At 37.9% G+C, this 27262-nt stretch overlaps 1 protein-coding gene across 1 annotated transcript; it reads left to right on the top strand.

Annotated features, from left to right (window-relative positions):
* Positions 1-533: 533 nt before the first annotated feature.
* On the top strand, positions 534-26588 carry LOC122093520 (helicase-like transcription factor CHR28). The gene is made up of 12 exons (XM_042663865.1): positions 534-1078; positions 8799-8892; positions 9215-9697; positions 9836-11007; positions 12512-12583; positions 13454-13531; positions 13670-14576; positions 16720-16850; positions 17022-17243; positions 19677-20300; positions 20403-20612; positions 25979-26588. The coding sequence occupies exons 1-12, from the start codon at positions 926-928 to the stop codon at positions 26081-26083; spliced, it is 4251 nt and encodes a 1416-aa protein (XP_042519799.1). The 5' UTR covers positions 534-925; the 3' UTR covers positions 26084-26588.
* Positions 26589-27262: the final 674 nt, after the last annotated feature.

The following is a 27262-nucleotide window of genomic DNA, read 5'->3' as shown; positions in this document are numbered from 1 at the left end:
TAGAATCAATTAGGGCTGGGTTGGGTTGGTATGAACCTGACAGGGTTGGGTTGGGCTTGGATTGAATTTTGAGGACCTAGGAACGGATTTGGGTTTTAAGAAATCCGACCCTATTTCACCCCTATCAATCGCTGCCTCTTGTTATGGTTAAAGAACATTAATGAAATTTTTATTTTACTAGAAGATGATGGTAATTTCGCATAGCTTCGTGTTTAACACGATCAGTTGCCTTTGTACCATTTTATCTAGCGTACACTTCTAGAGGGTAACGTACTTTCTGCCTTTTTGAAAAAATCAACAGCACGAAGCAATTGCTTGGAAACTTATAATAGAATAATAATATTGCCATTCCTTTTCCCCTCTAATTAGTAACTTCTACGATAGTTGGAACATGGAACGAAAAGACAATACCGCGTAGACAAAAAACTGACTAAAAAAACATAACCGACATCCACTGAGCTCCTCCTCATTAATTCCTATATGCCTCATTGCCTATATCGGAGTCCCACTTTGAAAAGGAGAAGGAGAAAAATGGAAACAAATTTAAAAGAAGTAAAGCTGTATAAAGTGAAATAGAGTCTTCCAAATTTCCAACCATCGTCGTCGCTTGATCGCGCACGTTGGTTTCCTTTCTTCCTCTTCTCACTTTCCTATTCCTTACTTTGCGATCTAAAACGAAGAAAAGGATAAAAGTCGCATCAATGGAATAGCTGCGAAATTTCCGTGAATCCCTTCAAGAATTAATACGAAGCTGAACTCTTCTTAAACCTGTGTTATATTAAATGTGGGTTGCAATTTCTTGATCGTTTGAAGGATTTGGGAATGTTAGTTTGCATCGTTTTGGTTTGAAGATTCGGTTTCTTGAACTGTGGAACTAGGGTTTGAGAGGTTTGGGAGAGCTACTGCTTTCCCATGGTATTTACTGATGTTGACTTCGAATTCGAATTGGTTTGAAGATTTTCTCCCAGTTGGTGATGAATTTGCAGACGACAACAACTCGGACAGTTTTGCAATTGAGATCGATAAACTATTCGCCATTCTTGGAGAGAGTTCTGATCCGCAGCTTGACTTGTCGCAGGTACGATCAGTTCTGTTTCACTGGTTTTTTATTGGAATTGAGATAGCTGCTTTCACCTGTCCCGAATTTAGTGTATTGTTTAGTGTCTTCTCACCCACCTGGTCCTTGCGGAAGAAGAGAAATTGTTTAGAGACTAGGGGGAGGGGAAAATAAGATCTCCTTTAACAATTAATGGTATATGAGTGACTAGCGGTGGAGTACTTGAGTTAATAAAGATGCGCTCTCATCAATGAATTTTTTTTTTGTATTATAGCAACAACAACAAAAAACTAAGCCTTATTCCAACTTAATGAGGTCAGTGGATCCAAATAACAAAATTAAGGAAAACTGAACTCTAAACAGAAGAAGGGGTTGTTGTTGTGTTGGGGGGGGGGGGAAGGAGAGATGAGAAATGAAAAATACAACATGACAGATAAAAGATGAAGAATACAAAATGAAAAGTGAGAGATGAAAGATGAAAGTAAGAGGAAAAAGACACAGCCCAACAAGTCAGGGAATCCAAGCTAAATGGGTCAGCTACATGGATCTTTGCTCTCCAATGGGCTCTGTCTGAGGTCATACTTGGTACAAGACCCAAACTACGCATTTGAGGCCTGCCCCTAGCTCCTGTAACTCCTTCAATCAGAATCATATTACTCCTATAATTTTTTGTATTATAGGACTAAAAATTTTAATATAACATACCATTATTTCATATATATGAATTCGCTTGCACTTAGTACACTTCAAGATTGGCACAGTTTTTTGCTGTTACAAACTTGAAAGCATGTAAGCCTGAAAACATATGATAATTCTTTCTGGTCTTTTTGTTTTTTTGCTGCTATTTAAATTCCTTAATGTTTTTGACTACGCAGCTTGAATTCTCAGATCCAGTGGTGGATAATACCTGATTTTAGAGACCTTTGACAAGTATTCGACCAATTGTTTGTGTCATTTCTTTTATAAACAGATGATGGTAGAAAAGCTTATTGTGCTTCTTATAATACTTCTACAATGTAATTATGAATTGCTGTAAGAATTCTTAAAAAATGTAATGGGCCAAAACCCCCAACATGATTTAGTACCGTGCAATTCATAAAGGAGTTTTGTATGCCTGATTGTACAATTACACTATATTTATCTTGCTGGTACTCATAATTTGGGAATAGCTATCTTGCCATGCTCCACCATATCTATCATGTGGCTGTTTCAATGGCATCTGGAAAACAGATGAAGGTGAGCTCTGCCCTTAGTACTGTTGTGTCAAATTTCATTTGAAAAATATTCAGCTTCCTGGAAAAAATAATCCATTCTTTTGGCTATTTTGGCCTAAAATTCAAATGCACGAAGAGCCATATGATCGAGGCATGGGGCTGGTAATTTGACTTGCGTGCAATTAATAGATTCCTTAACCTATCCAATGGTCTTGATTGCTTGCAAGGCTCATCTAAAACAGAGCTTCCTATCATGAAACCCTTTTTTAGGTGAATTGGGGTCTCCATTCCTTGCTCAATTAGAGGAAGAATTAGTAAATTTAATTATTTAGCCATTAAAGCTGGAAAGTGGCATTGATAAACAATTCATATTCTTATGGTTCTATGGGTGGGGATGTACCTCTTCACATGTGGACCAGAGGAATCTTAAGAGTCTCTTTGGTATCGTTTTTGTTTTTGTTTATGATCTATTACTAATCGTTTTTTTTTTTTATCAAAATGTGAAAACTGTTTGGTAACTACAAGACATAATATAGAATAAAATGAGAAACCATTTGGCAAGTGTAAATAATTTTAAGTGGTGGATGATGGATTCTATCTCTACCCATCGTCCTTTGATTTTCGTTTCTCCATTTCCAATAAAAAACCGAACAGAGTACGTCTTCCTTTCATATCCATTGGGATTCAGATTCAATATACCTTAATCCTTCACCATGGTGCACATGTCAAAACTAAAAGATTCAGAAGAACCATGAAACAACTTACCTCAACAACCCAAGCCAAGTTGAAATTTATTTGGATCGCTACAGATACAGGCTTTTGAACTGACTTGTGAAACCATGTTCCGATCGATCCAACTCTTGGGAGAAGAAATCAGTGGTGGTTGGTAAAAAGATCCATCACTAAACGCATAGGAAATGGCAACTGCACTTGCGGGTCGGCTGCGACTGCAGCTACCCTGCAAATTTTTTTGTTTTGTTTTGTTTTGTTTTGTTTTTTGTTTTGTTTTGTTTTTTGTTTTTGTTTTTGTTTTTGTTTTTGTTTGTTTTTTGTTTTTTTTGTTTTTTTAGGTTAGTGATTGCAACCAGTGGGGCGGAGGTGGGCAGTGGCAGTGGCAGTGGACTTGAGCAGTGTAGGTTCTGGTGGTGTGTTCCTACCATTGCTGGTGGTGGCAGAGGGGCAGATGCGGTCATGGGTCAGTGCAAGGAGTTTGGGTTGGGGGCAAGGAAGTGTGCTGTTGCGGGAAGGGCAATGGAGCGGTGGGTTATGGGGTGATGGAAGGGTGAGGTCTCCTAGGTGGTAGGTGAACTGCAGAAACTTCGATGTCTGTGATTTGATCAGCTGTTTTCTCAGTAGCAGGCTTGGAAGAATAGAAGAGAAATGAATTGGAATAGCTAGATACGCATCTTCGTCAACACGCTGAGGGGCAGGTGGAGTTGTAGGAAGATTAATAAGAAGAAGAAAAGGGTCAGTGCTGTAGAAACGCAACCCTAAAACGATGCAGAAGATAATGGAAAAACAAGAACAAACAATGCGCATAGATTTACGAGGTTCAACAAGATTGCCTACGTCCCTGGTGAGATGAGATCCTGCTTCACTATCAATGGAGAATAGGGTTACAACGCTCGTTCCTCACACCTCTCAGTATTGCTTACATTACAGGGAAAGAAACCTTCGCTACAAATATATAGCTAAAAACCCTAATCCGGAAAGCACACAACTGCCCTCAAACATAGTTGTCACGGCGTCAAATCGATCCAAGGCGGTGGAGGGGTGGCTAATCGATTTGGCGATGAATCGCCTGTTATGGCATTGCCATGGCGGTCAAATCGCCCATGTGTCATTTTTTATTTTCCCTATTTTCTAAAGTTATTTAGTATGGTACTTTTTTATTTTCCCTATTTTCTAAAGTTATTTAGCATGCTACAGGCCTATGATATATACCCTATAACATATAAAACCAACATTAAGTAACATCAGATATCAAAAATCAACATAGCCCTATCAAAATCACCCTGCAATTTACAAAAAATCGACCGCCTAGTGAATCAGGCATGACTTGGCGTCCACGGCGGTGCCATGGCGACGCCTATCAGCCAATGGTGACCGCCATTTGTGAGTCACGTAAATCGTAGCACTGCCATGAACTTCTTTTTCAGCCAGGACGCCAAATCGCCGCCTTGACGACGCCTAGGCGACGCCATGACAACTATGCCCTCAAATAAAAAATTCGAGCAGGCGGCTGCGCCCCCTACACCCCCTGCTATGAGGGGGCCTCTTGCAATCCCCACGGCCCGCTAACCGACTAACGGGACCCCCGTCCTGCCTGTCGAGGAGCTGCACAAATACTCCCTGGATTAAACTGTGACGGAATATAAGACATCGTACACCAACAGGTACATCTGTTTTAATTAAAGGAGAAAATGATGCTTCTACCCTTCGACTTTGAGACTTATGAGCACGTGCTCATTAAAGTTTCCGCACAAATAGCCAAAAATAAATTTTGGCCAGAATACAAAATAAGGCCTTGACCTCATTTTGGATTTTGTATTCTATTGATTTTTATAAAAATAGAAATAGGGTCCATTAATGATACCAAACACACACAAAAACGTTTACGTGTCAGAAAAATAAAAACAAAAATTATACCAATGAGACCCTTAGTAACCACATGGAGATTGCTAAGCTATGGATTTTAAAAGTTGTGGGAATTGGGTTTGGAAAGAAAAGGAGGGAATAGGGGAGGAGGAAATACCAAGAATTATTTCCTTGTTCTCCATAGTAAGGGGTGTGGTATTTTGGCAGCAATCCAAGTAGTGGACGAATGGCTGCTGTCTAACAATAAATAGGGTATGGAAACCATAATCAAAAGGTCAGAATCAAAGCTTACTATAAATAATGAAATCTCTACATTACAGCTAGGAACCCTAGGGCTTAAGGATGGCTGCGGGCTAAGGTTGAGGCTATTGTTGCTATGGCTTTGATTTGGAAAGGGGAAAAGGCAGTCTATAGAAGGATTTGGGTTGTCTAATCACTAAAGGCTGGCCTGCTAAGATTTCATGAAGAAAAGTTGCTGGAATATTCAGTAATTAAGGAAAGGAGGAAGAGAAAAAGAGAGTATTTAGGATTCTTACTGGCTGCAATATCTGATAAATATTATTAGACATAAAACATGATAGCACGAAAACTAAATCCCATTGACAATTTAGCGCCCTGCAAATAGACACCTGAGGAACCATGAAGCTCCCAACTGGGCCTCAGTGGTATGAAAAGGCTCATATTTAACCATTAAGGTCTCATTGATCTCAAAAAAGTCTCAATGGGCAGCATAATTCCCATCAGATGTTATGTGGCTGTGAACAAATCTTATCAGGTACATCCAATTATCATCGGATAGCTATTTGGGACATTCATCAAGTTTGGACTTGGAAATTTCTGTGGACTTTCTTTGGCCCTCTTTTGTCGCCTGGCTTTGAAATAGAAATTCACATTCAGTTGGTGTCACATCTGATCTCCCAAACTCAAAGTAAAGGACTCAAGAGAAGGATCTGCGAAGTGGATCTCCACCTCAGGAAGATCAGGAAAAAAAAAAGAAAAAAAAAAAAGGAGGGAAACTAACAGAACAGATTTAGAAACCAAAAATCCAGAACAAAATATGAGAGAATTAATAGCTAGCCTAGGACTAATTTGATAAGCCTAGAAATCAGGTCGAATGACCTTAACCAGGCTATTGGCCAGTAAAATTTCTCGGTAATCTGAGGCCAATTGTAGGGGGCGACTGGACAGTCCTAGCTCTATTAGGAAAGCAGGACAGGTTGCTAAAGTCAGAAAATTTGGAAATAAAACTAGCAACTAAACACCTAATTCCTTAGAATATTATAACAGAAACTTATTCTTGAAATTTGAGAATATACTGAGCTAAGATGAAAGAATTATGACAAGAAGATGGAAGAAAGTTAGCACAAAAACAGGGTAGCACCTGTAGTAGAAAAATTACAAAATAGAGCTTGGAAACAGAAAAACTAGGAAAGAGAGTAGTAAGCAGAAAATTGAATAGGAAGGGAAAACAAGTTGTCCACCTTCCCAATACCCGGAGTCCACCAAGGGCCTTTGAGACTCCACAGCAGTGGATATTACTGGAAAAATGTACTTTGATAATAATAGAAATTGTGAGTTGGGCCAGAGGCCTTTACATCTATTTATAGACTAAGCAATAGACTCAAAACACAATCCTAATCTAGGTGGAAATTCCAATTATTACTTTAACCAGACCTATTGCCCTCTTAAAAGACACTACTAATCAAACTAGGACTCTAAATTTAAATCATAATCCTGAAGCTGAAACCCAACCATCTTTCCTAACAACTCTAGGACCCCAAATCTCCGGTTATGACTTCAGAAAATAATAAAAGAGAGACTTAATTTTAACCCTAATATCAGGCTGACTTGAACTCCTAGTGAGACTATGAAGCAAGGGAAGTGTACCTTGTTCTTCTTTTCCCTGTTGCTGGATCATCAGTTCTGTATTGGAGGGTGGTTCCTGCAATTAGACATGCATGGATGTTTGAAACCAGGGAGAAATATATCCAGGGAATAGGCATGTTAGCATCTTACATTCCTAACACAAGGTCATCAGAGGGTATAATCTGATGCTTAACGACACCCAGTTTGTATTTGAGAATGTATGATTTCCAAGATGCTATATATGGCATTTCGAGAGTGCATAGCATAGGCATATTGGATCCATGGGGTCAGAGGGTTTACTGCAATTGTTGACTAGATTCTCATGCTCCATGCATATATATAGACAGCGCTGCTCCCCCCCCCCCCACCCAGATGCTTCTGTGCGGCCTCCCAGTGGCCATGCAAGCAGACAGGGCTCTCTTGCCCTATATATATATATTTATATAGTTGCGGGGTCTCTCTACAAGGATTCTGGAGATCCGGGGAGAGCAAAGAAGATTATAGACTTGTCAAGAGACAAAGAAAAGTCAAATTCAGTCTACACTCTCCAGCCATCACATTGTTTGATTGCTATATCAGACTCGACTTTGTTGTGCATGTCATTGTCCGGCAGGTACAGTATTTGAAGTTTCTCTATTCGACAGGGTACATATATATATATATATATATCCCAATTATGAAGTTTTTGTGCCTTTTAAATCCGATCATTAACCATCTATGAAGTGAATAGCTAGAAGATTCCATCTGCTCTCGCAGTCGCATGCAATGATTAACATAGAATGAAGCATGATTCTGTTATAGGCCTCAGGTAGAGCATAATTTAGGCACATGTAATGTTCCGTACTTCTGATTACATTGGGAAGGCCTGAAGATATAACTAAGAGAAGTGGGCTTTATTTCAGTTAGGGGCAGAGTTGATCTGTTTGAGAGGGAAGTTTTTTGAGAGAAATCAAGTGGACATGCAACGAGGGAATAGTTGAATAGTATATGTTGAACTGAGAGGATTGAGCTGGTATCTATTCAGAGATATTATCTGCATTTGATGGCCAGCTATCAGAAGAGTGTACTTGAGGCCACTAAAAAGAAGCTTCAACTTCATTTGTGGAGCAGTGTCTATTTATGTGACTAGGAGCGGATTGCCGTATGCCTTGGTCTTCCTTTGGGAGGCTTTATAGAAGGCAAACAGGGTAAAGAAAATAAAGAGTGTTACTGTTCTTCTCTGTCAGTTTCCACTTGACTGTTGCTTGTATGTATGGGAGAGAAATCTCCTCTGAAATCAAAACAGTACACTGCTGGTTATGCCTTTGTTGTAAGGTTGAAGAAGAATAACTCTTCTTCTTATTGCTATTAAAGCTCTATTTTATATTATTTGCAAGGAAGGCCCTTTCTTTACAAGTCATACTCATTTATTCCCCTTATGTTTTTACATTCCAGTTTCCTCCCTCCCTTTTGAAATTAATTAATATTCTGCCACTGGTTTTATTTTACTCTTCCTTTAAGGACTTTGAATTTTCAGATTTCTTACAGTTCTGCCACTAATTTGCTTGAGTGAGTTGATATTAGTTGGGGTGGGCCTATAAGCGAACAGAACTGGGTTTTTGGACCCCGGATTGCACCGTTTCATAGATCACCCTGGGTGCCTGGAAGTGAAAGTTTCCATTTCTGATATGTCAATATCATCCAGAAGAATTGGCCAAAACATAGATATAGAACAACATGTAAAACCTTACATGGAGACATTGAGCAACAGTCCTATTTACAGGACAGAATAATGTTGATGATGTTGTACAACTTAACTGTGTACAGATTGCAAAACTATCTTTAATTTGGAATTCATCGAAAAGATGTTTGCGATAAAGTGCCAAATTTTAACCCCCCCCCCCCCACCCAAAAAAATAAATCCAAATTGGCCTTTAGAGTTGATATATAATTGGTGTCGCATATCTGCTAAGATTTGTTCTTGTTACATATAAAGTTATCCTCATTTATCTATCTTCTTCTTGTTTAGCTTTTTAAAACAATTTCAGTTCACTGGTTTTGATTAATGTTTATCTGGTTCACAGAATAGTTCAGAAGATTTGTCGTGTAACAATGTATTCCAAGGTGTGTCAGATTCTGTTGTAGTCGAACATGAGCCAGCTTTCCGTCCTGAAAATGGTAATTAAATTGGTTATGGACTACTGAATCCTTCATTCTGTTTCTTTAAGTTGAAACTGTGATCTTTAAATATTATTTGGAAACAGCCTCTCCTGCGAAGCAGGGGGTAGGGCTGCATACATTTGTCCCTCTTAGACCCTGCAGTAGTGGGAGCCTTGTGCACTGGGTTTCTCTTTTTTTTTTTTATTATTATTTATTTATTTAAAGAAGGGACGAGTCATTAACATCTGGATAAAACTCCATTGACCATGATATGTGATGTTCAGTTTCCTGGTATCAATAGTTTCTTACTTTTTTGGCAAATTTTTTTTACTTCTCATAGGTAACCAAGAGTATGAGGGAGACCCTCCAACAGGATGTCAGGTACCTGGATCCTCCAAAGGCTATCCTTCATCAAGCTCAGGGCCTTCAGATGCTAAGATGGGGATGGAGTCAGAACTCTTGTTTGAGTCACCCAGTAATTCTTGTATCGCATTTGATCATGGGAATCTGGAAACACCACTTCAGATTGGTTCCCCTGTACATAGCTGCTCATTAAGTCTTGCAGACTGGTTACAGCTGCCGTTTTCAGAATGTGACACTTACTCTGGGGAGAGAGTTGGAGGTTCTGTAAATGCTCCAGTCCATAGCAGCATAAATAATAAAGAAATTGCAAACCAGCTACCGTATTGTACCACTGGATTTAACTTTTCTGTAGGTGATCATGATCACATTCCTGATTGTATGAACCATGTGAATCTTGCTCACTTAAAGACCGAATTTGGCAATGAGTGCAGGCATGAGGGAGGATATTTTCACTCTAACGGTATGTAAGGCTGCTAGTATGCCAACAATTATGATTCTTTTGAGTTTGATATTTAGCATAATATTACAATTTACTGCTAATGTATATGCTTTGAAGCTGAAATTGGATGGGCCAGCTCATGTCTGTTACAATTTACAGGTACTTCACATCTCATGATGGTGGACAAGTCGGATTTGAACTTTTCAAAGTTTAGTTCTATGTGTGGGAGTAGCACTGTAGACTTTGGAGAATTGGAAAGAAATCTATGCACATCTCCTGTAGAGATATCCTTCATGGATGACATATTTTTACCTAATGAACTTCTTACTGAGCTCAACAGCAATCAGGTTTCTGACAAAATAAGTGAAGCTAGTTATCATTATTCTCCAACACCTGTTTGTACTGACTCAAGCACCAGTGTTAAAAACATTGCTGCTTTAACTGATACCTCAATGCAATGCATACCTGATTCTCTTAATGTGCCATTTATGTCGAGCAATGGAGAGAATACGAGTTCCATAAAGAATGAAGCAGAAGAGCACAGGCTTCAGACTCAGAATATATGGCTAAGTAGTGAGGTACATTTGGGAACACAGGAAGGAACAACCAAGTTCTCTGCTTCAACAGTACCTTTGATGGATTTGGCTGATGCAAATAGCTGCCAGTTTAAATGTGAAGCTAGTACTTATTCATCACTAGTTGTTGGGAACCCGTCTTCTAATGCTAATGATGGAGCTTTTCTGGAGAATTCTTCAAGTAAATCATTGCCACATATTCAGTCATTCATGTCAAGTAAGAAGGAAGAGGTTCATGTAAAGGATGAAAAAGATGATCAGCTACAGGTATCTAAGAGCATGGGTTGTTCTGCAGAAGGAATTGATGTTGCTGCTGGGTATGCTTCCTCAATTGGTACAGATTCTGCCGCCAAAATTGATGTTGGAACTATTGTTGGTCTTACCTCAAGGAAATTTGTTGTTTCTGATTTTCAATCATTGCCCTCAAATAAGAATCATACAGTATGCATAAAGGAAGAAAGAAATGATAAAGCACTTTCATCTGGGGTCTCTAGTTGTCATTCTCTAAAACACACTAATGAAGCTATTCATAATAATCCCTCAAGGCACAGGATGCATGTCGATGCTGATGATGCTGATATTTTTATACTTGAAGACATCAGTGCCCCTGTATGTCCACGTCCATCATCGGTGCATGGAAAGTCCCTTGTTACTTCACAACGCTCAACCTATAATGACTCTCTTCATTATTCAGGAACAGGGAGCATGAGGCTGAAGGAAAATGATGAAAGATTAACATTTCGGGTTGCATTGCAGGTGATCTTTGTCAACTTAGTTTAATTATTGTTCCTTGCAAGTTGCAACTGCAGTTTTGGGGATACGTATGCAAAGTATTCTATGATTGCTGCTCCTATGACATGTTTAGATATTTTTTTCAACTCTTTGTTTTTTAAAGTTCGAATCATGCTTCCTATACAAATAGCAAATCACTAAAAACATTATGGTAGGAATAGAAAATACTAATTATTAGTATATTGTGGCAGTAACTGGATTATCTGTGTACTTTGATGGATATGGTGCCACTAAGGTATGTGGAAGACAAACGTTAGGAAAAAAAGAAAAAAAACACTACAAAGCTCCCTAAGACCACTTATACGAGTAAAATTGTCTCTCTTACGAGTTACAACCTGAAATATTTGTGGAAGTACTTTAAAGCACTTGTATATAAAAAAGTGACATGTTACTAGTTAAATCAACATGGTTCAAGATCATAGTAGTTTAGGTGCCGCCTTGGTGTCCAGGCGCCTTATTGGTGTCACCTTGACATCCAGGCCCCTTCCAATACCTTGGTCACCTAAATGCCGTGACAACTATGTTCAAGAGGAAATTTAACTGCATTATAAAGTTTGTGATTTGAAAGGTAATATTCATACTAGTTTTCAAAATTAGAGATGTGCTCAGAGGTTTTATGAGAGTGACTTTGTATAATGTATTGTCTTTTATCTCACCTTTTTGTTGCTCCTTTTTAATTTATAATATAACAGTAAGAGAAATGATATGTGGTATTAAAAAATTCTTCTCACCTTATATTTGACGCGTCGCTAATTTAATATTGTCTTCCGGTGAATGGTTGTAACTTGTAAGGATTATTAAGTTTTAGGGATGGCCATAACTTGTTGCTAGGCTGATCTGAAATTCTGAGTAAACCAGAAAAAGCAAAGAGATGAGAGAGGTCATTTATAATCTTTGTTGGGTAAGCATATTCGGTACGAAGAGGTAAGAGAAGTCATTTTTGCATAACTTTTTGGACACACTATTTTCCCTCCTTGCCTATCTTAAAAAAATTTATTTGTTTGGGTGGTTGCACAGCATCCAAATCGATCATATTACTTTCCAAAGCAGCTTGTTTGAATTGCACTTAAGCAGTTGAAAATGAATTTCAAATATTTGATATGGCTGCCAAAGGATCTGCTTTCCATTTTTGGGCAGTCAATCTGCGAAGTACAGATATCATCTTTTGAGATGGTAAGGGCCCCCCCTTATCAGTGTGGTTTTATTGTTTCCCTATTTCACTCCATAAATCACTGATGGAGTCTTGGACTGGATTCAGATATACTGCTTTATTTTGTTTCCTTTTTGGATTCTTTTTTAAATGATATTTTTTCACTATGATATTGTCCATCGAGGTTCCTGAATTACTTTACTGCAATATCCACTATTCTTAATGGTTGTGCAGCAGTTTTTTTTTTGTTACACATTCAGAGACAAGCTGCTTGTTTCTAATTGGTGTTGTTGTAACTAAGGTTAAAATGCCTTGCAGGATCTTGCTCAGCCAAAATCAGAAGCTAGTCCACCTGATGGTGTTTTGGCAGTTCCCCTCTTGAGGCATCAGGTTTGGCTTCATTTTCTGATTCTTTCTAATTGGGGAAACCTGAAAGTTCTTTCTAGGATTGTTGTCAGTCTCTATAAATGGAACCAACCCATTGCCTTTGCAAATGCCTAAGATTCCTTTCATTGGGTCTGGTCAGAAATATTCCAAGAATTAGTCCAATTGTGCAGTTGTAAGGCTGTCAACCGGTGTACATTAGGGTCGGGTAATAGCTTTACCTGCACGCTCCAAGTGCCAAGGGCTTGCCCTATAGGATTGGGTGAAAGATTTACCTGGGTAAGAAGTTGCATTACCTGGCATGTGAACAGGTAAGGCAGGTAAAGTAATGAAGAAATATTTTTGTTGGAACTTTGAATGGAATATGGGATGTGGGGTGAGCTAAATATTTGAAGAGTATTTGGGTAGATTAGATATGATTGCTTATGGATTTATGAACTAGGCTATCCCTATCTTGACGGGGAAGCGGATAATGTCCAAGGTGAGACTCTTACCTTACCCGACCCATTTAATTAAATAGTATAATCCCTTACGTTAGATGTTTAGGATAAATGGTGTGAAAATCCCAGCCTTGCCCTCTGAAAGAGGATCAGTTAAGGCTTGTAAATGGGTGACGGCCCTAGGCCTAGGCAATTGTGACTGAATGGACTGCAAAATTAGGTGTATATTGTATGCTTACAAGCAACCAAATAGAATGGTTCGAATAGCTGTAAAAAATAATGATGATGATGATAATGTCATTTACTCTATTGTTTGTTTCATATGCATAGCTCTATTACTTGCATGACGAGAAATCATAATCACATGATTTCTCCTATTATTTCTCAAGTCTTACTTTATGCTTTCCAACCAAATTTTAACTAAACTTTTGGGCAGAAAATTGCCTTGTCATGGATGGCGCAAAAAGAGACAGCCAGTTTACACTGCTCTGGAGGAATTCTCGCTGATGATCAGGTTGGTTATCCTGTATTTTAGTTTTATTATTTTTCAAAATTTTATATAGAAATTCAGCAATGTAAATCAGTACCAAGTTTGTCCATTTTCAGGATGCCTTATATAGAGATATGGACTTATATATCCATTGTCTGGCAGGGATTGGGAAAAACGATATCAACAATTGCACTTATACTTAAGGAAAGATCTCCAGCCTCCAAAATGAGTTCTGTGCCTATCAAACAGGGAGATTCTGAAGCTTTGAACTTGGATGAGGATGATAATGGCAGTCCTCAGCTTGATGGAATGAAGCAAGATGGAGAACCTGGTTGTGGTACTTCAAAAATGACAATCAATAGTGACAATTCTTGTTTTCCAGTGAAGGGAAGGCCCTCTGCGGGGACATTGGTTGTATGCCCTACAAGTGTCCTTAGGCAATGGGCTGAGGAACTGCATAATAAGGTCACAAGTAAAGCTAATCTTTCTGTTCTAGTATACCATGGAACCAATAGAACAAAAGATCCTTATGAGCTGGCTAAGTATGATGTCGTGCTAACAACATATTCCATTGTAAGCATGGAGGTTCCAAAGCAGTCTCCTATGGACAAGGATGATGATGAGAAAGGGAAGAATGAACTTCATGGTATACCACATATGGGACTGTCTGGTAGAAAGCGGAAATATCCTCCAAGTTCTGATAAAAAAGGTCTGAAGTATAAGAAAGGAACTGATGGTGAGTTGCTTGAATCTGTTTCTCGCCCTCTTGCAAGGGTTGGATGGTTTAGGGTAATATTGGATGAAGCGCAGAGCATTAAAAATCACAGAACTCGAGTGGCAAGAGCCTGCTGGGGACTTCGAGCCAAAAGGAGGTGGTGCTTGTCTGGTACGCCTATCCAGAATGCTGTTGACGATCTTTATAGCTACTTCAGATTCCTCAGATATGATCCATATGCTGTCTACAAATCATTCTGCTCAATGATTAAGGTACCAGTTACTAAGCATCCAACAACCGGCTACAAGAAGCTACAAGCGGTCCTGAAAACAATAATGCTACGTCGCACAAAAGGTGACATTGTGGATAAGTTTTCGTTTTGCGTCTGGTATTGCATTTATTTTTTCAATGATGGTAAAACTGTTTGTATGTGGTCTCCCAAAACTTGATCCAGTAGAGTTAGAAGATTTTTAATCCTCAGTGCAATTTGAGTGGCAGTTTTCCAATTACCAGGACAAAGAAGGTAGAGCAAGAAATTCTGTAATTATGATTCACTTTGGTCGTTTCAGGGAATTTCAAACAGAATCTAGGATGGGTCGTTAAATAGACTTTAGGAATGGAATTTTCAGGAATTAAAATGCAGGATAGGGGTGTTTTAGAAAGGAAATTGTGTGGAGAGAAACAAATAAGAAGTTAATCTGTCCTCATTTGCTGAAAAATAGAAATTTGTTTTCAACCTCATGATGGTAAGGTTCCAGCATTAATAACCAGAACAGGGTAAATTACAGTTGTATGATCTCTCTCCAAGTCTCAACAATAGTCCAAATAGGATGAAAATTCAGCTATCAGCTATGTGGACCCCACAACTCAAGAGAAAATTTTGAATTTCTCTAAGGAATTTTATGGTGCGATGAAACTGGTCAAGAAATAAGGGAAAACAAAGCACGGACATTAGAGGCTTATGGTAGGATGTGTCAAACCTAGAACTAATGACAGGATTCAGTGAAGAATGATATTAGGAGATGGACTACTAAGTTTCAGACTAAAACTTGAAGTATTTTAGTAGAAGGATAAAAAATGATAAGCTAATAGATAGTCAGAAACACAGGGTATGGCCTATGGGAAAGAATGCGATGGAATGGAAGAACAAAAGGAAAAAAAAATGATTTTAAGGGAAGAACCACCTAGAATAGAAATAAGATGATCAGAGGTTGCAGAGTCATAGTAGAAGATCAGAGATAAAGGATGACGAGCAAGTCACAATGGTCACACACAACTAAGCTGCCAAACAATGAACTTTTATGAACTCCCAAAACTCTGAAAATTCAGTAGGAGAGATTACATGCATTTACATTCTCAAAAATCTTAAAAAACCAACTCACACAAGGACTCAAACTTATTGCTAAGTTGCTAACCTGAAACTAACTTAAGGAGTAAGGACTTTAACCCAGCTATCTTAACAGTAATCGACTTCCATTACTTGCAACCAATGGACCTCCAAATGGACCCAAACTTGAGCTCAGAAGCATGAGCTTTGGGCTATTTTTCCCTGGTCTGGGTCTCCATGTCTCCTTATGTCTGTTCAATGGGGAAAATGCCTCAGCCACTGCCATCACTGTGCATCTGTAAGTGACACCAATTTGTGGGATCTGGGAGTGGCACCTCTTCCCTGTAAGCTGATGTCCTTGTCCTTATTACTTTGTTTATTAGTAACGTACAGTTTATTCACTATCCAAACTGGATAATTTTTGGTCTTGGAAATTTTGATTATGACATGCTTCTATGATTAAAGGACTGAATTATTGGCAGTTGTATCCTATTTCACCTTTGCCCTGGTGAAGAAAAATATATCTCCTATAGTCACATAGATTCCCTTTAATGGTTCTCTTTTATAATCTAATTCCTTGAGGATTTTCCGATATCTGGGAGATTTTTTTCTCCTGTTTGGAAACGACTTATTCAGGTAGGATTTTGTTTCAGAAGTGCTTTAGGTTCGTGTCATGATGTATGGGGTGACAAGTCCACCTGAGCTATTTCAAACCACCTAAATATAGATTGTGTGTGACCTATTATAGTTTATATTTTTGTTTCGTCCACTTGATTTTCCAGCAAAAATTGTTATTTTTGTTACTTATGGTTGTTATCAAGTGTTTTGTTAACTTTCATATATGCCTTTTTTGGATTTCTATAGAACATTGAAGTGGATAGGGCTTACTTGGTCTCTTTCTCAGGTTCATCATTTTTTGAGTTGGACATGCTGTAATTTGCTCTCTCTCTCTCTCTTATCTTGATATTCCGGTTGCTCATTTTACCAATGTTTTGTTCTCCACTTTTAGCCCTTCTGGATACAGGCTCTGTAGCTTTATGCATGGCAATTAATCTGTTTTTGTTCTTGACTAATTTAATCCTGCCAACTGTTGATTTGCAAGTAGTAGGCTATGCCAGCAGAAACCTAACCTGTGAAGTTTTTCTGATTCTTGGTGATTGTTTTGTATAGGAACCCTTATTGATGGGCAACCAATTATTAACTTGCCCCCAAAATCAATAGAATTAAAGAAGGTCGATTTCTCTAAGGAGGAGCGAGAATTTTACTCCAGACTTGAGGCTGATTCACGTGCCCAATTTAAGGTAAGGGGTTTAGTGAGTTGGATTTTTATTTTAAAATAGATTCGTTTTTCCCTTCTTGTCTGCACTCTGTACTCTATTAAATATGAATGAAATGTTGAGGTTTTAAAAAATACTCTCTGTGTTATCATGGCATTGGGAATTTTAGGGCTCTAATGTTTGTCTATCCATCAGGTTTATGCAGCTGCTGGGACTGTTAGACAGAACTATGTTAATATTTTATTCATGCTTTTGCGCCTTCGTCAAGCTTGTGACCATCCTCTTCTTGTTAAGGGATATGATTCTAATTCCGTTTGGAGATCCTCTAGAGAGATGGCAAAGAAACTTCCTAGGGATAAACAGATGAATCTTTTGAAATGTTTGGAAGCTTGTTTGGCAATCTGTGGCATCTGCAATGTATGTGGTTACTCTTATTTCTTGTTCGTATGTTCTCTTATATGTTCTTCTTTTGTATTGGATTTGTGTGTTTAATGATAAAATGGGTGTTAATGATTTCACATTTTCACATATTAAAGGGCATACCTAGTGCAAGAGGCTCCCGCCACTGTGGGGGGTCTGGGGAGGGTGATAATGTACGCAGCCTTACCCCGCTTTGCGGAAAGGCTGTTTCTACATGATTTCACACATGAGGATTCAATGTTTATAAACTGACTGAATTGCAGATATTCTTAAACTTGAAATTTTCTGATGAGTTTTCATGCCATTCTACCTATATGAGTACTTTTATGGCCTTTTTTGTGATAAATTAAATCATTACAGGTGAAGGATCAGTTAAAGAAACTGCTTGTTCATGCAAACCTTGTAACCTTAATGTAAATTTTCTGTCCTATAATTTTTTGAATTATTCTGTCCGGGCAGGAGCAGCAAAAGTGATTTCTCTTGAGAAATAAAGGATGCGATTGAAGAAATAACCTGAGTTCGGTTCAGGTTCAGAGAAAGACTTGCAAGAAACCAATTGACTTGACAATCAAACAGTGAATTTTGAATGAAACAGGCCAGTGATTGCACAGTATATCATTTGCCAGATCAAAACTTTGAGTTTTGAATTTCACTCATTCTGTAACCAGCAGCTAAGACATGAAATTTAGAAGAAAGGTAGACCAGAACTGCTAACTATTCAAGGGTAAGATCCTACCTTGTCGTATGCAAGATTTGTAGAAGAACCCTAGCAACAACAGCTGAATTCAAGGGTAAGATCCTACCTTGCCGTATGCTAGATTTGTAGAATTACACTAGCAACGACAGCTGAAACAGAAAGAAGAAGAATCAATAAAGAACTTGTTCACCAAGAACAGTTAATGTTGAACATCAACCCCTTTGATGAGATACCTTTTCTCCACTGCAAAACTATGAACCATTTCATTCATAATAACTTTAGATTTCATCCCTATTTCTAAACTAGTGATCAATCTCTGCTTTCCTAATGAACTCTTTCATAATCAATCTGAAATACTAAATTAGACTCCGACGCCTAATAGAAATTCCCAAGAATTCACGATATTTACTAATCGAATAACCTAGAAAATCTAAATACTTGTTTTTAGAGATCCATAATACTACTATACCAGGCCCCTGCCTATTACTAAAACACGTTACGATCTCAGACCATGCCCCAAATAAAGTAATGAAAGTCCAACCAAGTTACAAAATAAAAGCCCAAAACCAAAAATTAAGAAGCCATTGGGGGCCTGACCCTAGTTAGTTAATTCGCGTTTAAAACGCGTTTAAAACGGCGTCCCGTTTTTTTGCCGTTTTAAACGCCGTTTGCCGAATTTTTCACAGAAATTCGGTAAAAAACGGGAACGGGGCTATTGAAAGTTTTTTTGCCGTTTTAAACGCCGTCCCGTTTTTTTGACAGTAAAAAAACGGATTTTGAAAAATATAAACGTTTTAAAATAGAAACGTTTAAAACGGGGCTATTTTTTTTTTATTGTTATCTAGGTATTTAGAGAATTATTATGCCAATTTATGTCTATATATTGCCCTTTTTTTGACACCGTATTATTTAAATATAAACGTTTAAAACACGTATCGTCCGTTTTTTATTTTTTCCCGTTTTTACCGTATTTGACCGTATTTTTGACCGTCCCGTTCACGTTTTGATCCGTTTAAAACATGCCCGTACCGAACAATGTTTTTTTGCCGTTCCTGTTTTAACTAACAGAGGGCCTGACTACATCATAACATCAATAGGTCTTTCCATACCTTGTACATGGCTGAAGATGGAGGTCTGCTGCATGTCCACCTGGGAAAGGGTCATGGCCACTTAATTTTTTCCTTTTATGAACTGTGCATCAGTGCATCATATATAATTTTATGGCCTTGTCAAGTTTGTTGGTCAGCAATACGTGTCTCCATGCTACCAGATGCCTACACTTCTTTTTCCCTTAAAAAAAGAGAGACAACGAGGATGGGGTGGAGAGGCAATGAATAAAACTAATTGTAGTTGCTCCTATTGGCTGGAGAAGATAATTACCATACACATAATGTGTCACTTCAACATCTTACATTTGTTGTGTCCAACTGTCATGTGTCTGTGTCCTTGTTCTGTATGGTGATGGTTGCTTGTACCTGACATCTTTTCTTTGTAAACTGCCTCACTGGACATCAAAGCTCTGTTCATTGACTTATGATGCACATACAAGCAGTCAAGCACCGATTAGTTAACCTTTGATTTTGATCTATAGTATTGCACCAGTACTTTATTATTAGTTGTCTGCATGTTAGAGATACTTGCTGCTGCCATGATTCAAACTGAAGGTTTCATTCTGTTGGATCTTGGGTTGATGAGGTTGCTGATTGTTGAAATTTTACCCTTTTTATATGAAGGACCCTCCTGAAGATGCTGTTGTTACGATCTGTGGTCATGTCTTCTGCAGTCAATGTATCTGTGAGCACCTGACAGGTGATGACAACCTGTGCCCTGCGGCAGACTGCAAAGTCCAACTCAGTGTAACATCTGTATTTTCCAGAGCCACGCTAAAAAGTTCTCAATCTGAACAACTTGGTCAGGAATGTTCTCCTGAAAATTCTGGCTCTGAACTTGTTGAGAAACTTGAGCCATTTTCTGAGGGCCTGCCCTCAGATTCCTCCAAAATTAAAGCTGCTTTAGAGGTCTTACAATCATTGTCAAAACCACAGAATTGTCCCGCAAAAGATGACCTGTTGAAATCAAGTGAGGTTGCCAGCTATCCAGAAAATGGACATGTTTCTCATTCAGGTGGATCATTTGAGGATACGCCTGGCAGAAGAAATATCAATGTGGAAAAAGGTAGAAATGATTCAAATATGAAAGTAGCAGAAAAAGCAATTGTCTTCTCCCAGTGGACGAGAATGTTGGATTTGCTTGAAGCTCGTCTTAAAAGTTCTTCCATACAGTATAGGAGGCTTGATGGGACAATGTCTATTGTTGCTAGAGATAAAGCTGTGAAGGATTTTAACACCCATCCTGAGGTTTGGTTTTAAATTCTACATTGCCTTGGCTTTCTTGCATTTGTCAGGATTAGTTTAAGAGAGAACTACTTCCTAAATGTGACGCTTCATTCTTTGTTCTAGGTGTGTGTTATGATTATGTCTTTGAAAGCTGCGAGTCTTGGACTGAACATGGTTGCAGCTTGTCATGTTCTTCTTCTGGACCTATGGTGGAATCCTACAACAGAAGATCAAGCAATTGATAGAGCACATCGAATTGGACAGACTCGTCCTGTTACAGTTTTGCGGTTGACTGTGAAAGATACAGTTGAAGATCGCATATTAGCCCTCCAGGTATGTCCTAATGCATTCTCATTTTGTTGATTTTTCTTTTAAATCTCTTGTTTAATTTAGAATTTTAAAACTCGAAGTTTTAGCTTCTTGGCCACTGAATCATCATTTTTTTCCTGGTAGGACATTCTGAATCATCTTCTCTTTGTTTTGTCTTATTTTATTTGTGAGACAAACTATGATATTCTCAAAATTTCCCAGCTACTGCAGACTATGCATTTCCGCTCTTGCAAATGCTGTGTTGTAATCATTTAAATTTTACAGGCAACTGCTGCAGGTATCACAGTGGGAAAAGTTATGACATCTGTTGCAATTTTAATAACCAAGTATTTAACTGAAGAAATGATGTCCAACAGTTGATTGCTTTATCTTGATAATAGATAATTTCCCTAGATTTGAAATATCATCGCTGCTTAGTTTGATAAATTGGGAAAACCACAGTGTTTCATTGGCTGTTGCTGATGTGGTTCTCCGGTGACTCGGTGAGTTGAGATTCATACTGTATACCAGATTGAGATTATTTGATCAAGCTTCTGTGGCAAGATGATGAAGGACTGAAGGGATTGCCCCACAAATTACACGGGGCCTACTCAGAAGCACCAATTGATTCTGAACAAAAGTGCGAAGAAGGAGGAGAAATAAGGGGCCTGGCCATCAAACTTTTGTTGGACCATTATCTTAACGCAGAAACAGAACCAGTTCGTTAGGGCTGTCAGTGGTTCAGATCCTTAACCCGTGCATCATAAGAATACAGTCCATATCTAGTGGATTTGAAAATAGGTAGAATCTGCTCTGTTTAAGATCTGGATCGAGTAAGATAGATCCATTTATTTATTGGACAGGGGGCAGATCAGGTGGATTTAAACGTTGTTGAGATTCAAATTGGATTAAAATCGATAACATAGTGGCAAAGTGCTCCCTGATGCTGAGGATGTCTGTTTGCTTTGTTCCAAGGTGTTTTGGTCACTTAGAAAGGAAAAAAATAAAATACAAATAAAAAGTAAAAAGTAAAAGGAAAATAAGAAAGAAGGAGAGGAGGTGGAGGAAAATGAATGTGCACACCTGGTCGCTGCTGCAAGTCATTGCCAGTGCTCAGCAGTGACTGTTTCCTCATCTCAAACATCTAATTTTGGACCAACAAAAATTCTGGTTAGGCTTTTTCAGCGAGTATTATTAGACTTGCAGATGTTTTAATACTTAAGTCCTTGAAGTTTGTCTTATTTACATCCTAACTGTTATTTTTATTACATCACCTTATTACACATGTATTTATCACTAATACCCATCATTAAAAGAACTATGGCACTTGCCTAAGCCCCTTGCCCCATGTAGGCGAGACCCCTAGGCAACCTGGCATGTGGCTAGTCCCTTGGCACACCATGGTGTCTTAGCAACTGTAATAGTTAATACATAAGATTATATACATCACATATATCATAAAGTAGCAAATATTATATTCTATGTATATAAATCACATATCATATTGTAGCAAATGTTATATCATATTTCACCATTACTTACATGACTGTTGGCCTGTTGGGTTATTTTTTCCATATTTGTTTACATAGCAGTCTATGAACACATACTTTTTTTTTTTTTTTGGTCGAGGATATTTTTTGGGTAGAATTGTAAAGAATTTTTGTTAGCATATTAATACCATATTTGTCAAGGCAACTAGGCGACAAGGCACCCCAGGCATGCAGTATATATATATATATTTTGTGTAACGAGGCGTGCAGTATAATGACCATATGTAATATATCAATGATAATTTATAATAAGGCTTATATGTGATGTAGAAGCCATATCAATGCAATATGATATAATGCTAATAATGACCTAATTCGAAAAAACTAACATAAGGTTTTGATATATAAGCATATTCGTCAAAAAACAAAGCAGTGAACATAAATCATTGTAAACTCGTCAACAAGGTGTGTTGTAATTTGCCTTGGACCCAAGAAAGAGCATGGATGTCTAAGCAGTGCCTAGGGGACACCTTTAACAACTCTATAAGAAGACAATTGGATATTTGACTTTCTGAACAATGATCAGGTTGTCTAGAACTGTTGGATCAATCTGATTTCAGAGCATCATAATGTAAGATCGAATCACAAGTGATCCAATCCCAGGTAGGATTTCTAGTAAATTTCAAGAGTTAACTTAAATCAACAAACTGAAGCAAAACAGTAACTATTTGAACACATAACAATAACTTTTTCCAGATCTTGAGAAGGGAAGGGCAGAGTTGGTATTTTGCAAATATCTCAAGATCAAGCCATCAGAAAGGGCCCAAATTTGAATCGATCTCCAAATTAGGTTTCTTGAATGGCTGGTCACAATTTGAGTTCGATTGGATGGCTGAATTGCTTAATCCGAAAAACGTTTGATATCCAAATTTTTGGAAGACTTGAAGAAATCCAAGGAAAAATTGAAGAACAATACTTACTTGTTGGATGAAGAAGATGATGAAAGAATAAATAAGAAAAGAAGGATTGAGATGGGATAGATGTGAGTGGGATAGTATATGGTGGGATGGCTATCTCAGCTTGGGCCTCTCACCCAAAGCTATTTCAGCTGTTGAAGAAATCTTTCTCAGAATTTTGAGAGCACAAAGCTACAATTTCATTAATAAATTCGTGTTCAATGCTGTAACCCCTTACAAATTTATATAGAAGACTCAAAATAGACTCAAACGCTAAAAAGGAAAGGCCTAACCAAATCCTTAACTAATTGGAAAACCTAAACCGACTAGGAAACTGAAATAACAAAGAAAATAGATTCAAAACAGGACTCTAATTAAACTAATGAATTAAATCTCGTTTTCCTACTTTCTATCCATATTTTATGCCCATTAAAGTGGCCTATTACAAATAAAACCTATGGGATTAAAGGCCTAACACATAACCAACCCAAGGCTTATTTACCATAAAATAAGCCCATTAAGTGACTTATCTGCATCACATCAACTGATAACGATTCTCAGAAATGAATTTGCTTGGCCCCATCCTTGGTCCAGCCTATTGACAGCCCACATTCCACAAAATGAATTAGAAATTTGAACAACAAGAGTATATATAGGCCGCAATAGGCAACTTTTCAAATTCACAAGTGCCCTAAAAGACTAACCCTAATACATCTTGGGAAAAGAAAAGAAAAGAAAAGAAAACAAGCTTAATTAATACGATTGGGACTCAACTTTCCCTTGTTTTTGGAAGTAATAGTCCCTTCCTTTCTTGCCCCTTGATATATTTATCTACTTATTAACTGGCAAGGCACATAGATCCATTGATCATTGTGAGTATTGTGAGTTGATGGTTGCCTGCTGTGAGTCCAGCAGCTTGACAGCCCACATTCCACAAAATGAATTAGAAATTTGAACAACAGGCCTATATATAGGCCATAATAGGCAACTTTTCAATTTCACAAGTGCCCTAAAGCCCTAAAAGACTAAATCTAGGACTTCAATTTGCTAATGATTAAGACTCCTAATAACTAATCCTAATACAGCTTGGGAAAAGAAAGGAAAAGAAAACAAGTTAGTTAATACTACTGGGACTCTACTTTCCTTGTTTTTTGCAGGAATAGTTCCTGCCTTTCTTTCCCCTTGATATATTGATCTACTTATTTAACTGGCAAGGACATAGATCGATTGATCATTGTGGATATCATGAGTTGATAGTTGACTGCTTGCCCCCTTGTCCTGGAGGCTTTCCAGTAAGGGGGTTGCTTGCTGCCTGTTATCTCGGCTTATGTAAAAAGGGTTGATGGACCCATTCTTGTTTGATTATAGGTTTTATAGACTACTTAAATCTTCCAGCCCATAAAATAGAAGATAATCTCTGGTCTGTTTTGGCATTTCAATCCTCATGGTAGGAAATGGTAAAAATTATTCCAGTTCTGCCTACAAATATTTTTAGGTTATAATGGGTAACTCATTTTTGACTTGTTTTCTCTTGCTTGCTCTGCAAAATTGAACTTTGAACTTATTGTTGCCACAATCTACCCAACTACAATTAACTCCTACTACGACGCAGAATAGAAACTTCACAATCATAACTAAAAAGGGGTTCTCTACACCAGCGGGTGTAGCAGGTGTAGATACTCTCTACACCAGCTACCCAAGTTATGCCATATGACACATTGGATAAGGATGGAATTTTGGGGACAGGTAGCCCCAAAGTCTCCTGCTCACACATCGAGTTTCAATACAAAGGAGTTTGCCAAGTAGAAAAATAAAGCATGAGAAATTGAAGACTTCCCTTGAAAATTGTAAGTGTGGAGCGGGTGGAATGACATAGATGGGAAGGAATATTATTGAATCTGGGTTTGACTTTTGATGGTGTCCCCAATTTACACCATTACCTAGGTATCCATATGATTAAAATTGCCACTTCACCTTCCAAAAGGCAAAAATTTGGGTGCTGGTGTAGAGATACCCTCTATGCACATTGGTGTGGAGAAACATTTCAATATAAGAATCATACATACTATAAATATCAGTTTATGTAGTAATTATTAATAGCTACTTTTACCGTAAGAATTTGCATTGAACTGAATTACAGTAAAGTATAGTGAATATCAATTGTTGAGGTGAGGTTTTCTTGGAAGAGAAGTGAAAATTTTAACAATTTATTGAAATGAAGATAGAATTCACATTCAAGTAATGGTCATGTAGAATTTTGAATGCATGGTATAGATCATGTATGGCATGGTGGCTTCACACAGTGATTAGAGAATTACAAGATCTAAAAGTGTTCAACCCTCTCTGATAATCAAACTGGACACCTTGAACAAGGTGCTATAACCTTAATCTCAAGGTACACCTGTAATCCTCACTCTCAAAGCGTTAAAGAACCTACTCTTCCCTTTTCCCTGTGTGTGTGTGTGTGTGTGTGTGTTTCATTTGGGTCAAAATTGGTTTCTAATGAGGTTGGGGTGGGATATTTATAGTTCCTCACCCAACCCTTTGTCCTTAAAAGGGCTCGAGAACTTTAAAAAATAGATGTTGTTTAGGATTGGCAGCAAAAGAGCCAACTCAAAAATGAGCAATAGTCAATGTAGAAGGGATTTAATCAAGCTTTATGTGAATTGGAGTATCCAGGTTGTTTTTTTTCATTCAAAGGTTCTCAACTGGGAAAGACGTGCATAATATGAGCTAGGTATATGTGTATTTGTGTGCATCAGTGTCTACTCTTCATATTATGCTTTTTATGTCCCGGGTAAAGGAGTTGTGAAGATCATGATGTTTGAGCAGTGTGCATCAGTTACCGATCTTTTCCTACTTCTGCCTCTAACATCTCAAATATGCCACTTCCTGTTTCTCCTTACCTGTGGGCACTCATGTAAGAAATACTGGTGTTTTACAGCAAAAGAAGAGAGAGATGGTAGCATCTGCATTTGGCGAGGATGAGACTGGAAGTCGCCAGACTCGCCTTACAGTGGAGGACTTGAAATACCTGTTTATGGTGTGATACAGATTCTTTTGTCAACTGAGAGTTAAGATATTGCCAACTAATTATTTACTCTTTAGCTAGAGAAATTCCTGGGAATCATGGGTTTCAGGAGGCAGCTCCAAATCTTTTTGCAGAGGGTTCAGAGGAGTTGCTGGTTCCAGTAGCCCAAGGTGATTGAAATAGTTCTCTTCAACTGGATGATTAGCTAGCAAGTAAAGGCATCATATGACAATAAATTCAAGCTATATTCAGGAACTAACATAGAAAATTGGTTGCTGACCAGCTGCTGGTCATGTGAATAGAGTTTGGTGTTTATTTTTTATTTTTTAAATTTCATATTTCTTTTGAATCATATTGTTTAGAATGAAAATTTTGATAGGTTTCACATGGAGGAAAATGTGTACAATGGAAGATTCTTTCCCAAAGTGTAAATTGGAGTTTCTGGGCCAGTTCTCTGATGATGAGATTGGATTTTATGTCATTGTAATTAGTGCCCAAGATCATTAAATTTTAATAGATTTTTTCATTCCCCCGCTCCCCCCCCCCACCTTTTTTTTTTTCTTTCTAAATTTAGGCCTCATCGGTCATTCAGCAGGTATCTGTATTGTATACTCTGGTGAAGGGTAGAGGAGAATGTTTGAAACTGAATGATAATATTGAATCCTAGAAATAGTTTCCTTTGTTTTGTTTCATTTTCTCAACTTTCTGTATTAGCTGGAAGACATCAATGCATTATCATTTCAATTGTCCTTCTCAACTTATCACTACTGCACCATAAGAATGTTGTTGAATGTCTTAGTGCAGTTAAAATTATTTTTTACATTAAAAATAGTGTTTGGTAAACCTATTTTAGAAACGGTTTCACGAGACATGGATGAGGGAGAGGGGAAATCGAATGAGATTTTTTCTTCACGGAAAGGATTTCTTTTACCGAGACAAGGACAAGGGAGACTTGTGATTCATAGTGTTGAGGGAGAGTACAGGGATCAAGCAAGAGTTCTTCATGAATTCTTCATCACTCCAGTTCTTTAAAGTTTCAAGGAGATAGAAGAGGTTCTGGTTCTTCAGAGTTTCAAGGAGAGAAAGAAGCTTTTGGCATTGGAGAAATTATTGGGGACATATAATTTTTTTTTTTCCAAATAGAATGTTTCTCAAATGTTGAAAGTTAACATATCCTTTTTTTATTTTTTATTTTTT

The sequence above is a fragment of the Macadamia integrifolia genome, chromosome 11, assembly GCF_013358625.1.
Source record: "Macadamia integrifolia cultivar HAES 741 chromosome 11, SCU_Mint_v3, whole genome shotgun sequence".
NCBI lineage: Eukaryota > Viridiplantae > Streptophyta > Magnoliopsida > Proteales > Proteaceae > Macadamia > Macadamia integrifolia.
The sequence above is the reverse complement of the archived record's forward strand: the minus strand, read 5'-3'. Positions and strand labels throughout refer to the sequence as shown.

Bases quoted from the DNA above. Each gene is read 5' to 3' on its own strand.
- LOC122093520 (XM_042663865.1), top strand. From the start codon at position 926: ATGTTGACTTCGAATTCGAATTGGTTTGAAGATTTTCTCCCAGTTGGT. The intron at 8,893-9,214 runs GTAATTAAATTG...TACTTCTCATAG, and splicing joins AGCTTTCCGTCCTGAAAATG to GTAACCAAGAGTATGAGGGA. The intron at 17,244-19,676 runs GTATGTGGTTAC...TTTTATATGAAG, and splicing joins CAATCTGTGGCATCTGCAAT to GACCCTCCTGAAGATGCTGT.